The sequence below is a fragment of the Atractosteus spatula genome, chromosome 7 (assembly GCF_055471065.1).
Source record: "Atractosteus spatula isolate fAtrSpa1 chromosome 7, fAtrSpa1.hap1, whole genome shotgun sequence".
Taxonomy (NCBI): Eukaryota; Metazoa; Chordata; class Actinopteri; order Semionotiformes; family Lepisosteidae; genus Atractosteus; species Atractosteus spatula.
Window position 1 is genome coordinate 52,002,105 of NC_142712.1, and position 17,058 is coordinate 52,019,162.

General features: G+C 42.1%; 1 protein-coding gene across 1 annotated transcript; it reads left to right on the forward strand.

The window, feature by feature from the left end:
- Window positions 1–709: 709 nt before the first annotated feature.
- Window positions 710–15,799, forward strand: serinc4 (serine incorporator 4). The gene is made up of 12 exons (XM_088922112.1): window positions 710–788; window positions 2,530–2,697; window positions 4,404–4,582; window positions 5,254–5,333; window positions 6,680–6,773; window positions 7,734–7,945; window positions 8,477–8,572; window positions 11,866–11,992; window positions 12,591–12,663; window positions 12,937–12,976; window positions 13,627–13,777; window positions 15,598–15,799. Exons 1-12 carry the CDS (start codon window positions 720–722, stop codon window positions 15,797–15,799), a joined length of 1,491 nt encoding a protein of 496 aa, XP_088778238.1. The 5' UTR covers window positions 710–719.
- Window positions 15,800–17,058: the final 1,259 nt, after the last annotated feature.

Below are 17,058 nucleotides of genomic sequence, written 5' to 3' on the forward strand. Positions count from 1 at the left end.
TTCCATTATTTTGGCTTAATCGCTTAAGACTCCGGACCAATCCTGTTGTGATTCCAAGGCCTTGTGTTGCTGTAACTATTGCTGGTGTGTCAGTTGAGACAGATGGGCTGACACATGGTGCCGTTCACTGGCTGGCTAATCTCTCCGATTTGCAACAGGGAGAAGAGAGGTGTAGCCTCTCAGTGTCCTGCAAACATTCCTGGGAACCCTCTGTTGTGACACAAGCAGCACAGGAGCCAGGAGGAGCCCATTCTGCACAGCTCCTAGGTGTTTATGGATAACCATTTCTTTACTTTGTACAAGTGTGTCTTTATTGCTTAAAAAGCTTTTTGCACAGAAGACAAGCTCTATTCCTGGATGAGGATATAAATGATCCAGCATGAATTAGAGAGGACAAGGCTGAAGGAAATGTGTGGGGCAAGAGGCAGTGACAATGTGCTTTTCAAGTTGGTTGTGGAATTGTGATAACCAACTTTGGTTGTGGAGTAGAAGCTAAATCAGGGAGCGTTTTATTTATTTTTTATTTTGGTCCTCCAAGATTCAAGATCAGACAGAGGAAGAACGTGTTGTTCAGGAAAAAGCCGTAGACAAAACTGGCACATCCTCTCCATGTGTTTTGATCTTGGTGTGGTGGAGCGTGATGCACATGCTCTTAGACAGAATGCAGAAGCCTTTCTGTGGACCCTAGAATCCCCTTTTACCATCGGCAAGGATCCAAGATGTCAGTTGGCCAGGCTCTCCGACATAGCGGGCTGTGCTGCTACTTCTTCAACACTGTAGCCTATCAGGTAAGAGAGAGCTCTTTCCAGACAAGCCGGAATGGGGGGAATTGTAGGCTGGAGTAGAATATTTGGAGATCATTCTGAGCAGTGAGTTAACATACTTGGCCTTTGTGGTATAGCAGCTATGGAAAACAGTGCAGGAGGTTCAGTACGTGCTACATGTGTGAGAGATTATGCTTCCACTGGTCTTGGGTGCTGTGTGATTACAAACCTGCCATCAGATTTCCCCCTAAAAAAGTATCTCATTACACAAATGCTCTGCAAATACAACAAAGTGCTATCGAATATAATGATGATCAAATTCCCAGTTCCTGATTCTTTGGGTTTAAAATCAAGGTCTGTTATTCCATTCATTGTTTCTGCTTTTGGCCATTGATAGTTAACTGGATTTGAAGCATAACTATAGAAGATTTGTGTCAGTATAGCCTTACATGAACCTCTATCATGTGTATCATCTAAATGTGCTGTTTTTGTAAATCATGACCTATTTACCCAGATGAAAAATGAATTAGGATATATCTCCTTATCCAGTACTGCTCTGTCTATTTTTGAGCTCTTGTGCAGAGAAATGGAATTGCTTTTTGAATTTCGCATCAAGGATGCAGTCTGATATTTTTAGCTCATTCTTCATTTTTGTATTATATAAACAATTATTGTTAAGATGAATGTGTTTAGTCCCTCTCTTACTTGATACAGGTTTATGAATATAGGCCATTGTTAAAATCCTGTATGTGCATTATATTAATTTAGCTTTAAGCCGGAAGTTTTCCAACTGATACAGTGGAGCTGAAGGCAGCATGTTTGTTAATCTGTGTGTTAGTGGGTTTAATGCCCACTGTGTGCTCTGCATTCAGTGTAGGTTAAGAGCTCCCAGCTGGCTCCCTGCAAGTTTGATTCCTTCTCTCACAGTCTTCCTTGTTACAGCAGTAAAGTTTCCAGATGCTGTGTGTTATCTGAAATAATCCGTTGCCTGGGGCAGCTTCTGCATTCCAGCTAAACTACAAGGTGTTTGTACACTCCTGGATATCTGGGGCACAAGCCTTTGCAGACTCTTCGAATGCAGACTCTTAGAATGAACTGAGCCACTTGCCTCTAGTCCACCTCAAATTAGGTGCAATTTGCGAATGAAACATTGGCAGTTTGGGTGGCACAATGGCATGGCTGAATTTTAAATGTGGGTGCCTTATGTGTGGAGTTTGTAATTTCTCCTTGTGTCCATTTGTTTTTTTTCTAAATTGTCATTGTGTGCTTGTGAGTGTGTGCTGTGCGACTGATGTTACATCTAGAATGTAGTCCTTCCTTGCATTGCATAGGATATGCTAGGCTCTGTATTTCCAAAGCTGTTACCAGGTGTAAGCAGTTTTCTGATAAAGGGTGGGTAGCTAGACATCTGCATGCTATTGACCTCTTTGTAAATTGTTTAAAAACGAATCAGTGGCGCATCGAAAATCTACAGTTCTTCTTAGCAAAAGATCCATTTTTAGAAGTTCTGGTTGGCTTTATGGATGAGTGAATGGAATAAACATGATGCTTAGAAGTTGGAACTCTGTTTTATATAGCAGGGAAATAAGATGAGCTGTTTAAGGAGGAGTCATCTGAGTGCAGTGTATGCTTAAACTTCACAGGAGTCCTCCTTTCAAGGAACATCTGCAATGTCAAACAATAAACTGCTGAAATGAAAAGAAACTGTCTGTTGGTAGTAGCTTGGACTTTGGTCCTTTTATGGGATTCTCTCTCTGTCCTGCAGGTATGTTGCTGCTGCGGCCCTGCCCCGTGCTCTCTGTGCTGTGCCTGCTGTCCATCCGTCAAATCCTCCACTAGCACCAGGCTCATGTACACGCTGTTCCACATCTTGGCCTGCGCAGTTTCTTGCCTCATGCTGTCTAGGACCATCTCTGAAGCAGTGCGAGAGAATGTGAGTGGCTTTCTGAAAGTGCGTGTCCCAGACACTGCTCGAGAGGGGTGGTGATGAAGATGATCTGGTTGGCACTGGGAGACCACTTATGCCCTGAATGATGTCACATTGCTGTGCAGATTTTATGTTGTTCTAGAATTAGCTGCTGTACATCTTTCATTTAAAACCTTGATTTGTCCTGTATGCTGTATTCATCTAGTGCTCACTCTGTAGGGGACAAATAAGATTATTACATTAATTTACTTACTTTCTATTGTCCCAGATGGGAAATTTGCTTTGTATTGTTTAAATTGACTGGTTCCACACAGGTGTATCCTATTAATTAAAGGTGATGTTTTACCTCCATGTTATGCTTTTATATCTAATTTTTTGTCATTTAACTTTAAAAACTTAGCTAATACAGTAGCTGTGTTTACTGTAAAAATATCTTGGTCTATGTAAGAATTAAGCCATTTTAACATTGAGCATCAAAGATCAAATATTATTTGTTTAAGCCCTCAAAATCTTGAATCCACTAATATCAAAACTCCCTTTCCCAGGCCTATGTTTGTTGTTTCCAGTCCTGTTCAATAAAGATCCAATTAATCCATCCTTAGGGTAGACAGTAACGAGATTAACCAGTGAACTAGAAAGATGCATTACAAAAACAACAGAGCTACAGGTCCTGGCAGCTGATGTTTTAGTAAAAAAAAGCAAGTTATTTTTTTACATCTCATTCAAAATAGTGTCGCTCTGTGTCAAAACTGGCTAAGCTATCCCACTAGACAGTTAAAAAAGTTAATTAGTAAAAGCTGTCAATCCTCCTGATGTAGAGTCAGGAACATTACCGCCTTGTTAACCTTCGACCTATTAAGTCTCTTCGACAAGACTCTGTGAAGTGAACCCAGAGCTGCTGTGATCATGCAGCGGCAAAGGTTTCTGGAATTAGTCCAGAGAAGAGCAACCAGATAAATTCCTGGCCTTAAAGGAGTGCCCTAGGCAGACATGCAGAATAATCTGGACCTTTTTAGTACTAAGCAGTGAAGATTGTGAGGGGACCTGATTCAAGTATTAAAAATATTGGACTCAGAATCAACAGTGACATACGAACCAGAGGGAACAAGTGCATACTGCATTTAGAACTTAGACCAAGCAGCACTTCTTTTGAGATCCTTTTATCAATTAGGTAACAAAAACCATACAGACTATCTGGGCTCCTCTAATTTTTGAACCCACTCATGTTTTTATGTTTGTCCATAATGGGTGTTTCTTAACTAATGTTATGCGAATAGAGAATGTGATCATCACAGTATGTTCGATAAAGTTCCTCTATCACTTTTACGGCCTAAGCTGTAACTTTCAGCTGAAGTGAGTGAAGTTTACAAATGGTGATTTTATGGCTTGTAAACGTGAAGGGGATGGGTGAGGAATATTTAAAAATCTCACATACAGTATGTTAGTAATATCAAACATTGAACAAACCAGATACAAAAAAGAAAGGAAAAATATTCCTGCTGAAAATGGTCATTTACTTTATATTCTCTATAGGTAATTCTGCTTAACCAAACCCTGGTCATGGATAGTATGGTTTGACGCCACAACTAGAAATAAACCTGAAATAACCTTGTGAAATAGTAGTCAGATTTTTGCATTGCATTGTACTGGGTGTTATTGTCCTGGGACTGACTGTGCCAGGTTAAGAGCTTTTGTTTTTGTGTGCTTTTTAGGTGCCTTTTTACACCCTGATCTGTGAGCATGTCCAAGGAGGTGGTGACTGTGAGATACTGGTGGGCTACTCGGCAGTGTACCGCGTGTGTTTCGGCACTGCCTGCTTCTACCTGATGCTGGCCCTCTTCCTTATCAATGTCAAGTCCAGCCAGGACTTCCGTGCCCTCATCCATAACGGGTCAGTGCCACACACAGCAGGTACAGTGGGCAGACTCACATTATCCCAGCTCTACAGTGCATTTGTCTGCCTGCTTCAAGGGCACAACCCCAGCCATGGGTTTGTGCCATTCATATTGCTTCAGGTGTTTTCACAAAACTGGATCATTTTATTGCACTCTTAGGATCCTACTCAACACAGGGGGTTCATTTTTTTGTTTAGCCAATTGTGTGATTGAGGGTTTAGTACAGCAGTTATTCTCTTACTGTGGCCCTGAGATCCATAGAGTCTGGCACCTAAAATCTGTACCTGTTTAAATATGGGAATGTATCAGACATAGATTACAGGGTTAAGAGCTGTTTCTGGGCCAAATACTTTTTTCTGCCTTAAGAGTCTTATCGAATCAAGAGAACAAGCATGGGCAGGAAGTGCTGATTGCTGTCCCCTATTGTAAGTAGAGGTGAAAGGTCTAATATTGGCCATCTTCTGCCCACAGCAAGTGTTTAATTGCCTTGCCAGTTCTGCAGTTGATTCTGCCAGTTCTGCAGTGGAGTCATTGAACCATGTCACTTTCACGTCTCTTCTAAGGAAATTCATCACATGTCCTTGTCCTTCAGACAGTGCTTCACTCATTTTTGGACATTTCTCACTGTCTTCCATTGTCATTTACTCTCCCTCTATTTCTCTTCCAGGTTCTGGTTTCTGAAGTTAGTCACCCTGATTGGGATGTGTGCTGCTGCCTTCTTCATCCCCACTGAGTCCTTCCTGCACGGTGAGTGAACCAGGGACCCAGTACTATATTGATGGAATACCATTGAAGAGATTAGAGACATTTAATGTCTTCCAAAACATATATTCAGGAGTTAGACAAAATGATAGCTTGCTTACAATGCTATTTTTTGTTAAGTCAATCTCTCTGTTTAGGTCTCACACCCATTTCTGTATTGTAGCTGCTGGCAAACATATGCCTTCCCAGTCCTTTCAGGACCATATGCTTAAGCAGGCATAAAGAATTCTTACATACTTGATCAAAGACATTGGCAAAGTATTTGAATCACATTGTACCCTGTAGCATCTAGGCTCTAAGATAAAGACCTTCATGGATGTTAGCTTGAAAGAGATGAGTCTGAGTTAATACCTCTTAATGTGAGAGCATGATTAAAGCATGATGATGTTTACAGAATACACAATGACATTGAAGAGACAGAACTCACACAGCCCTCAGTACTTAATTAGGGAATTAAGTATTAATTCAGGGCAAACACTGCTAACAGCAGAGCTTATCAGATGAGCACTGAAAGTTATGTAAGCCTCACTACAGCGTGATTAGAAACTTTCCCAGTTGATGGTTGACTAGAAAACTGGGTCTGACTGCCTGCCTGAATAGTAAAACACTGACTCTTTCATGGTCTACTATAACAAGATGGGAAATTAAATTAAATGTAAACAGATGACATGTGAACTAATTCACAGTACTTACAGAGCAAAGTGTATCAGTATGCCACCTCACAGAACTAAAATATACAGCTTAAAAAGTCTACAAATTAATTATGATATACAAATATTTGATTATGCAGTTATAAACATGATAGTGTTGAACATCACCTTACAGCACATAATTAGGTTTTTATTTTTCAACCTAGGAATTACATGAATTAATATACTAGGCAGCTTAATTAAGGTGCACTTCTGACATTGACCACCAGATGACACTAGGCATCCGTAGCTCTTACTCTGATGCAGCTAAATGATCAATTATGTAAAAATAATTACTCTGTATCCATAAAACAATGTGTTCTTTTGGTTTTAATCGTGTGGGGATTATGAAAAAACAAGTGAAACAATGGCATTGCTGGATCTGTGATTCCATCTGAGAGGAATCAATCCTGACCCTTCTACAGCTCCAGTTTGCAAACTCTCTGATGAGCTGCAGTTTAGGGGCATGAGCAGGTGGCGTGGAAGAGCCCAGTGTTAGAGAGCGACCTGAGGTTCAGTAGTGCTCTGTCAGTGAGCCCTGTCCCGAAAAACAGCTTGAGAGGCTGCTCTAGGGATGTGGTGGTCTTGGTGTGATCTTTATCTGACTTTAAGGTTTCTGTCTCTGCCCCTCTCTTGCTGCAGCCTGGCACTATGTGGGTGTGGTCGGGGGCTTTGCCTTCATCCTGATCCAGCTGGTCCTCATTACTGCCTTCGCTCACACCTGGAACAAGAACTGGTGAGTCCAGGGGGGTGGAGGATGAAGATGGTTTGGGTAACTGTGAAATGTGCCTGATTGCAATTTTATGGACTTTAGGATGAGGGTGGGGAGTGATCAGGAGGTTCTGTAGACGGTACAGAATTTTTCATAAGCTGTTCAGCATAAAAAAGAATGAGTGGTTGAAAATATTTCTGCATCATCTTAAAGAGGGATTGAGGTGCTCAAAGCATTTCAACACAGGCTGGCAGCATCAAGACTCAGATGATCCCATCATTCAGATTAGCATTAAACATCGGAAACACTGACACAGCCAAATGCTCTCAGTAAATACCAGGTTTTGAAATATATACCTGGAGAACAAGAACTTGGCATGTTGCATGCAGGTGCCTCAGGCCTGTAGGAGTGTTTCTGTGCTTTGTGACACATGTGGAGGCGGGTAGCACTCATCTGCACTCTTCATAGGCCTGTCCATAACTACAGAGGAGCATAAATCTTTTATATTGTCTTCAACAAAACACTTCCATCATCTGCCTTCTGAAGCCTTCTTGGTTACTTCGCTGATTTCCCCCTGTGAGTTTCTCTGTCTATCTTTGTGCCCATCCCCAGACAGACACCTTGCTTCCAGATGTTGCCCGTAAAATGAAGTGTGGCGCACAGCCTTTCTGTGCTGTGCCAGAACGCTCGGAGATATCAATTAATAACTCACACTCCTTGACAAGTTGAAATGTTTGAGCTTAAGCGGGTTTTGCAGCAGTTTGGAGGCTCTCCAACTAAAACACGTGCTGTGCAAAATCCCTCTCTAGCACCAGCAGTTTCTCCGCCTCGGAGACAAGGGACCTGGCAGACTGCTGGACCGATTGAGCTCTAGGATTCTCAGGACCTGTGCAGCTCGTTCAACAACCCCGTGTATGAGCACACTTACTGCTTTGTCAGATTTAGCTTGAGCTTTGGTCTCTCTCTGTCTTTCTGCTTCTCCAGGTTGACAGGTGCTGCTGAAGACAAACGCTGGTACCTGGCAGTGGTGTGTGCCACCCTGGTCTTTTACACCATTGCCTCCTTGGCCTTCACTTTCATGTACAAATACTACACCCATCCTGCAGGATGCTTACTCAATAAGGCCCTTCTATGGACCAACCTGGGGCTGTGTGTCCTGATGTCCTGTATCGCCATCACACCCTGCGTACAGCTGAGTGAGTGCACCACATGCGGCCCTTTCCAGACCTACTCGCCTGGCTTCATATGAGAACAGTGCGCAATCCTGACAGGCACTGCTCAATCACAAGCCACAAGTGTGGCACATTGTACGTTCAGCTCTATACTGAAAGCAGCGAATAGAAATCCAGACCGCAGGTCCTAAATGTGGATTTCTGTCTGGGGAGCTGTAAGAGTGGTAAGGCTACCTCGAGATCCTTCAAGAAATGGCTTATTGAGACCCTGGGGAACACCCACCTGCTAACACTCAAGCAAGACAGATGGATGAAATGGCTCCTTCTTGTCCCTAACCTCTCTTGTTGTGTCCTTATTCCCAACAGTTCTGTCTAAAGTTGTCAGGGTAATATTAGCAATGTCAATTAACAAGTTTTAAGCAGTTATTTTTTACCATAGTTAAAGATATTTTGAGTTATACAGTGAAGTCTTCAATATTGCCGGTTACATAGATACCTCATAGTGTGGGACAGGAGCGCATGTCTGAAACCTCTTTCCCTGTGCTATGATTTCAGAGCAGCCGCGCTCAGGACTGCTGCAGGCCTCCATCATCAGCTGTTACGTGATGTACTTGACCTTCTCCGCTCTGTCCAGCCGGCCGCCAGAGAGAGGTACACGAATGAGTCACACCGGCAAACTGTCTGCTACTGACAGACCTGCTCCTTCTCCTGTCCACTCAGCAGAAAGCTTTACTTTAAGTGTTGCTTGCATGGCCTATATTCCAGAGGGCCAGATCATATAAAAAAGGGCAATTTAAATTTAAGTCACTGATGAATACAAACCAAGCCAAAGAAAGACTGGCCTTTCTGGTCTTGGCGTATAACTGTGTAGGAAATTCTTCAACAGAAGAGCAGGAGACATCCTTGTGCGGATTCAGCCGAAGTTTTCTAACCCTTGCTATACAGTATAGTCTCATGTAGTACGTGACAGTTTGGTTTCTTTCATGCTTAGGTGGTTTACATCCTGTTCTTTGAAGTTGATCACTCTTTTTCTTGACAACATCATTAGGAGCTGCTCAATTACCGTTGTTTTTGCAAGTCAGATCTTATAATACTTTAACAGACCTTGAGGCAGTTTGGTGACTGATAGAGGGCAGTATGGTTAAGTTAACATATTCTAGTAATTATTCCATACATATTAAGTACTAACACTGTAACCTTTAACATGTGCTGATATACAGTACTGTATGTGTCCCACTTCAGTGACAATAGAAAGGTATTACTCCCAGGGTGGATACTAACTTGGAAAGGCAGAACAAGCCAGCTGGTTAATACAGCACTAGTCGTACATGTTCCCAATAAGTATTCCCTTCATACACTGGTGCAACAATTGTACAAATAAGATTGACTGAGGTTTGGCAATGGTTTCTAGCAACACTGCAGGGCTTTCAGAATAGACCACCCCAGCTTCATTTACCCATTGTTGCTTCACACCTAGCCCTGACAAACATATCTCATTGCCTAGTGCAGCCTCAGAGTGACAAACCAACTCTCGTTTATCCTTGTATTCAGGATGTATGAGGAATTTCCTCAGAAATTCATCCAACCAGCAGAAAGCTACTCTTTCCTGTTTAAGATTACAGGAACCTGGAGCCTATCCTATCATACAGCTCATGGCAAGGCAGGCCTATACCCTGAAAGGGAGACCAGTCCATTGCAGGAGGCACAGACACACAAAACTACACAGAGACAACTTAGAGACACCAAATAACCTAATCATGTCTCAAGGAGAAGGAATCAAAAACTGTGACCAAAATCACAAGGGTGCACAGTCTGAAATCGAACCCAGGACTTCAGAGCAGTGAGAAAGCAGTGTAAACTGCTATGCTATCATGCTGCCCTTCCTCAGTCATGCCTTTCTCTGTTTTACTTTAGCAACTCTGCTAATAAAGTAAATCCTTGGAATTACCACACATCCATCACTCATACCCTTATTCTGTCTCGTGCCTGCCTCCTTGAAATGACTCCAGGCTTGCGTGTGTGAGGGATAGGCCCTCAGATACTGATGATCCACCCAGCCTGCTGAGGGAATCTGGAGAGAGTTAAGAGTTTAATCCCCACACAAGAGCCACCACTCACGAGCTTTCACAAAGGAAACAGTGTGTGTCATTCAGAACTTCACACACCTCCCTCAAGCGTGCTTTGTCAAGTAGCATTGTCCATTGTCTAGTACCGTTTGGATAATTATCCCTTGTTTTACTTAAGGTTAGTGAAAAATTTGAAAGGTGCAAATAAAACTGGAAGCAGTGGAAGTGTAGGGATATTTTATTTTTTCCTGTATAAACATACAGCGTGCTTGAGAAAAAACTAGTGTGGAGTTTATTTGTTATGTCCTTAAACTTATGAATTATTCAAATAATTATCAGAGGAAAAAAGCATTTAATGTTGCCCAGCCATTGGGTTTCCTCCATAAGCCTGGCATCTGTACGAAAAAAGGTTTCTATGGTAACGCCTGGCTGAGTGTTGATGGCACCGTGATGGCAGGGCCTCCTATTCAAAGTGGGAGGAGGCTGTGGGGCCTAGTTAGTGTCAGTGGCCCCTGGATGGGCAGAGCCTTGACTGGACGCTGGCTGTGTGACAGAGTGTAAGAGAGCCCGGGAGCCCCTCCTCAGAGAGCTAGCTAGTGCTGTCCCGGGGCTGTGTGGCACCGTGCTCTGACTTGTTGAGCAGCTATGCACCGCCAGCCTGCTATTAAAATATTTCTTTCCTTTTTTTAACAAGATACAATGTTTTAAAGCCACTAAAGTTATTATTTTGCTTTTAACTGAAAAGCTCGTGTTTGTGGGGCACAAGACATAAAGAAACACATCGGAGGACTTGTGCAGTTGTGCAGGTCAGGCAGTAAGGACAGCGCTGATTTCTCAGAGGTGGGGAGAAAGGAACAGTTAAGGGAGGGGTGTCTCGTGGGCAACCTGAGCTGGACAATTAAAAATGTTGAACCGCAATAAAATCAATTTTCTCCCGCAGCGCCCGTGTCACAGAGGTGTGTGGAGGAGAATTCTTGGGTTGCGTGTTAAATTGTGCTGATAAAAACATGTAATTAGCTCGTGTTTATCCCAGCGCTCAGGAATGCTGAGTGTTTGCTGTGGTGTACAGGTTCAGCACAGAGAGTTCTCTGCCATGCTGACAGCAGGCTGTGAAAACACCTCGGGGTCTGTGTGCCGCAGAGAGGACATGTTCTGTCTGGGGCAGCGCAGACGAAACCAGCCCACTGCCATTCACCACACACTGCAGTCAGGGCTTTGGCAGGGAGATCTACTGTGTCAGTCAGCTCCAAAGGCTTTTGCCCCAGCACTGAGAGAGAATAACAATTCCCTGTTGTCAGAAGTCATTTCCAAAGCAATTAGACTTGTCAGTTCTGTTTACAAAACAGAAGGCAAATCTTGCCCTGGATTGGAGCTTTATAAATCAAGCTCTAAGTGCTTCTAGCACAAACTGTACATGTTTAGCACACTACTACAATAACTGAGCTTCAATCACGGTGTTCATTCATTCTCTGGGTGTTGCAATATTTTGGTAGTTTAACAGACTTCCAGTTCTACTGAAGAAGACTGTCACAAACCCTCTTTCATTGTGCGTCTATGTTTATGTGAGTACATCGTTCAGTTTGGAGAGAAAACAGTTGAGGCTGAATGAAAAAAGTTATCGTTGTTGTTTCTTTAAAAAGCAGTCAGGAAAGCTAAGAAAGAGTATAATGGTGGCCTCTGATCTTACAGGACAGTGTTGAAAGACAGATGGGGATCCGCTTTTAGCCACCTGTGAGTCTGGTTGGTGGATTTCAAAAGCTTTGTTTTGGATGTACGATCTTTAAAGAAATGTGAGGTGCACCTGCACAGTTACTGAGACGTCAGCCAGAGTCACAGGGCCCTGACTGTCTCAAGGCTGTGTCTGTGTCTTCGCTGCAGTGGAGTATCAGGGACGCAACATGAGCGTGTGCTTCCCCAGTGTGAGCCGGGACGGCCTGCAGACCGAGGACAACGCAGTGGCCATCATAGGAGCGACCATCATGTACGGATGCGTGCTCTTTGCATGGTGAGCATAGGCAGATGGGCAGCTGGGCCACTCTGGGTCACGCACTGATCCCCTCCAACCTTGCGCGAAGGCCTCTGGGTCACTTCCCTCCGACAGCAACTTTTAAAGGATTTCAAAGTACTCTGTCAACTGTTTTTATAAAGAGCAGAACAACAAAATAAAACATGCGCTCAAAACTAAACACTAAGGATGAAAGAAAGGATGTTTTGACATGCTGAATCTCAGCCAAGGTTCAGATTAGACAATAGTTTTATTCTATAGACTCAACAACTGGCATCCTTAATGCTCTTCAATGTGATCAATATGATTGACAGTTTAAAGATTTTGCTTTGGTTGAAATGTGCAGCATTGTGCTCAATAAAAGAAGGGCTTCTCGTGTTTAAAATGTCATTTTAGTTCACTCATAAGAAGAGTGAACTGAATACACTTATCATGCATTTTCTGATATGTACTGTTACCTTGATAAAAATATATACAAAGCCATTTCCCTATGAATATATTTGTCTTTCTTAGTAGTAGTATCATTATGGAAGATTGTTTCAGAATGTATCGACCTTCATGCCAAATTCAAATTGTTTTATCCTATGTCTCCTGCTAGCAATGAAGCCTCCTATCTGGCAGAGATGTTTGGCCCCTTCTGGATGATTAAAGTTTACAGATATGAGTTCCAGGTGAGCAGTTCTCCAAGTGCTGTCACAGCGGGTGTATTGGCCCTGTAAAAATCACTTAGTAGCAGTGAAGACAGACAAAGTTATCAAACCACTTCTGGTTCACTGGAGCATTGTGGGGCAGCTCAGTTTCTTTAAGTCCAGTATATCAGCGCTATTAGCGCTTAAAGCCAGCTCTTGACTTTAGTCCTTCATAGTTTGCAAATAAGGCTTTCAGGTTATGTTTATTGGGGCAACTAGTCATGGTCTAAACTCTCCTCTTCTCTGCCATTTCAGAAAGCCAGCTGCTGTTTCTGCTGCCCTGAGGAAGATGATGGTGAGTGCTAGGACTGCATGACTTTTTTCCTAACAAAATTTAAATACAAAATATTTTGCAAAATATAATGATAAAGTATGGATAGCACAGTGGAAATGTGGGGTCCTGGGCTCAGTTGCTGGGGTGCTATGTACATGGAGTTTGTAATTTCTCCTTGTGTTCTTCTGGCTACTCCAGTTTCTGCTTACAGGACCATCATGACCCTGAGTTAGATAAACAGTTATGGAAAGTGATGTGATGACGTTGTGATTATAAAGTCAAATATATTCTTATCCAATACAAGTAGAGTAAAGCTATTTGTAAAATATTACTATTAGGTATATTTTACTTATTTTTTATCTTAGTGGCCTTTTAGTGTTATACTGATAAGGTAGCAGTTGAACTAAAATGTATACCTTAATATCTATAATAAACAGTTTAAATTAAAATATTTATGAACATAGATAATGATTAATAATTAGATCTAATAATTAGATCTGCTATTATTCAGGTCTCTCTCCTCAGAAAACAATTTAAAATAATTTGATCTGTTTTAACTGAGCTGCTTTTCCACAGCAATGCAGAGTTTTGTAACACTGGGTCTGCTGGCCTGTGCCCTGCCCCCTGCCCCCTGCAGTGAGTGATACTCTACCTCTCTCCTCTTTCCTCAGACCAGGTGTTTGAAGTTGATGATGACAGCAAGGCTGGTCAGAAGGTGATCCACAATGAGACCCAGCGTGTGGTCTACAGCTACTTCTTCTTCCACTTCGTCTTTTTCCTGGCCTCCTTGTACGTCATGATGACACTCACCAACTGGTTCAGGTAGGGAGGTGCCTCATTGACACATTAGTGGGGGTGTGTGATCTGCAAGGGCTTGGAGAGCTTGATAACTAATCATCTCTGTGAATGGCTTCCCAATTCGTGGACCTTCCAGGTCACTGTAATGCCATTTCATATCGTAATTGATGTTATTGTCATTCACTTAGTCACTGAAAGTGCTGGTTCCGTCATCAAGTGGAATGGACAGAAAACTGCTGCATATTTGCATTTGCAAAAGGAGGTTAAAGTGAGGCACAATACTGTTACTGGTGCAGATTCTGTGATAAATACATACAGACTGGTACATGTGTTTTGACATGCCTCTCTTCTAAAAGAGAAATGAAATAATTTAATTTCTAGGAAGAGTAACCCCGTGAGTGCTCTCTTTTCATCAATCAGAACATTACCATAGAGATTCACTCATATCACACAAAGCCTGAGGGTCTTCTACTAGCCAAGTGCCTGATAGTCCAAAGGTGTATCTCGCTAACACCAGCTTCTCTTGACAATATATAAACACTGCGCTAAGCAGGGTGCATCAATCTCTTAGAATTGGTGTGTACCAGTGATGATGGACACAAGATGTTGTTTTACTCTGTTACTCCTGCAATAACCTAATGCAGTGCTTCCCAAAGTATGTTGTGACACGCTGGTGTACTATGGAAAGCTCTCAGGTGTACTGTGGAATCAGAACAGATCATGTTTAACACATGTGAATTAGAAGGTCCCCCTAACTCTTTCCAGCATTTAACTTATTATTAGTTACGTGTACTATAACAAGCTCTCATTTCACATTGAACTCTTTGTCATAAACGTGCAATGAAATCCTTCTCATTAAAATTGTAAACTATGTTTTAGTTCTCTTTCAGTATCGATGTTGATTATTTCCAAATTAATTTCTGTGAAAAGTTTGACTAGTTAAAAGCATGCCACAAGCTGAAAAAGTTTGAGAGGCACTGATCTAATGAAATCTAAAAAAGGATGAAATGGAGGTCTCTCTCAAAATGTCTGTGGCAAGGCAGCATCAAGGCTCAAGAGTGCTAACACCTCCATAGATTCAGATTTTGTACTTGGTTTCTCTGCTTGGTTTCAATGTGAGGATTTGGGGTGAAATGCCTTATGTGGAAGTCCCTTTTATACTTGGAAAAGTTCCTTAATCTAAAAACATACAAAAGATTTTAGGGCAGTTCTGTTTTATGTCTAAGCATTCTAGGCCAAATGGGAAGGGAAGTAATAGATTAAGCCTTCACCAGGTCTCCAGAGGAGAGCAGAGAGAGAAAAAGTTCAGTTACCAGAGACTAGGCTGGTAACAAGAAAACCAGGTGGTTTTGGCCATCACTGTCAATCCAAAGAGAGAGGAGAGACATTAGCAGAGTATTGATGGAATGGGAGCAAGCTCTCAGATTGTTCTCCCAAAAGGTGGTGGTCATAGTGAGCTGACAACCGTGGGAAACATCAACAAACTACGAGATGGCCTGAGGAGATACAGGAAGACAGAATACCATGCCACACAGTCATGTGCTCTTCACTATTCTCACTTTCACCATTTTCTAAGTAGATTCTCTCACTCCTCAGTATCTTTGTATATAATAGAGACAGCAGAGCTGTCCCAGGAGCTGCAATTGAACCCATGCAAAAGGAAATGTCTCTCTTGTTCCTTTGTCCAGCTTCTTGGTCACTATCAAAATTGTGTATCTCCTCAGCCCATCTCTCAGCTTCCTCATGATCCCACCACTGCCACCATGTGTAAGAAGGTCTATAGTTCTTGAGCACTGTCCTCGATGTAGTTGTGCAGTCTCCCACTCTCCATCTGTCCACTGCAGCTATGAGTCGGCCATGCTGGAGACCACCTTCACCCATGGAAGCTGGTCCACCTTCTGGGTGAAGATGTCATCATGCTGGGCATGTGTGGCCCTCTACTTGGGGATCTTGTTGGCTCCACTGTGTCGCCCGCAGCCTAAGTCAAGGCCCAAACGCTCCCGCATCAAGAGGCGCTCGACCATACAGCAGCATGCCAGCGTGTGACCGTTCATCCAAAGATTCATCCAGGGGCAGGAGGACAGGAAGGACAGTACCAGCTAAAGAGCACCAGGACTCCAGACTCTGAACTACAGTTCACTGCTGTGCTTTGAGAACTTTGTCTGTTCAGAACGCAGCTTTGAATCAAGATTATCAATCTACTGTTAAAAACAAAAAATGACATGGAAACTTGGAATTTCTGACTCTGTTTCTGTTTCTAGGTGACTGTGTATAGGAGCAATATGGAGCTGTTGTCTTACTGCAACAAGTGATTTGAAAAAATATAGAACAGAGAATCTGCTAGATAAATGTACACTGCCAAAGCACAAGGTTGCAAAAACATGAACCCAATTCTTAAATCCCAAGGTGTCATTTTCTATAGCTTTCAGAAATATAAAAAGTAATCTTATTTTTCTCTTCAGAAGGTGTTCTACAGACTCAGCCACAGATGTATGTAATAATTATTACATTAACTTTATTTATTTTTTTCTATTTTTAACTTGTAAACTTTTCAAATTTTAGTTGACCTTTTACTTTTCTCCAGAGCAGTACAATCTGTTAGCATGATGTCTGTAGGATTTGCACAACATAAGTGCCTCTGCTTTCAGTGATTTGTAGCCACTTTTTCATTTCCCTCTGAATCCCCTATCAGAGGCTCGGAATGCACAGCTTTCATCTTCAACAGGGAACTGACTGCACTTCCCCCATCCCATCATGCCCATGGGAAGGATAAGCTACTGAATGTTGTGCAATACAGTGAGCTTTCTACACCTGAAGTAAGAGAATATAATTTATTAAAGACGACACAAGTTCCAAGTACTAGTGAGAATGAAGTGTTTTTAAAATATTTAGAGTGTGTTGGTGTAGCTCTGTGTGGAAAACTTTCCAAGTACAGTATATTTTACTATGTTATTTTTGCACGCTTCACTGTTTAAAAACCTATAAACAGTGTAAAATAAGCAGGGTATCAATGCAAAATGTAAAAGTTCCATAAGAGAGCTTTGAAGAATTCCAGATATGAATCTTGGGTTTTAGAGTTTTCCTTAAAATTAATCATTACAGAAAAAAATGGTATAGTGTTTCCTGGCAAAAGTAGAAGAGAGAATGATTTGCTAGCTTTATTTTATATAACTCCTAACAAAACACCAACACAGTTTAAAAAGGCCCTGGAGTGAGTGAAAAGCAAGAAAAACAAAGTAAAATAGTTCTGGTCCATTGTTTTTCATCTAATAAATATTTGAACGCTTTCTAGATAAGAATAGTGG

Bases quoted from the DNA above. Each gene is read 5' to 3' on its own strand.
- serinc4 (XM_088922112.1), top strand. From the start codon at position 720: ATGTCAGTTGGCCAGGCTCTCCGACATAGCGGGCTGTGCTGCTACTTC. The intron at 789-2,529 runs GTAAGAGAGAGC...TCTGTCCTGCAG, and splicing joins TCAACACTGTAGCCTATCAG to GTATGTTGCTGCTGCGGCCC. The intron at 5,334-6,679 runs GTGAGTGAACCA...CTCTTGCTGCAG, and splicing joins CACTGAGTCCTTCCTGCACG to CCTGGCACTATGTGGGTGTG.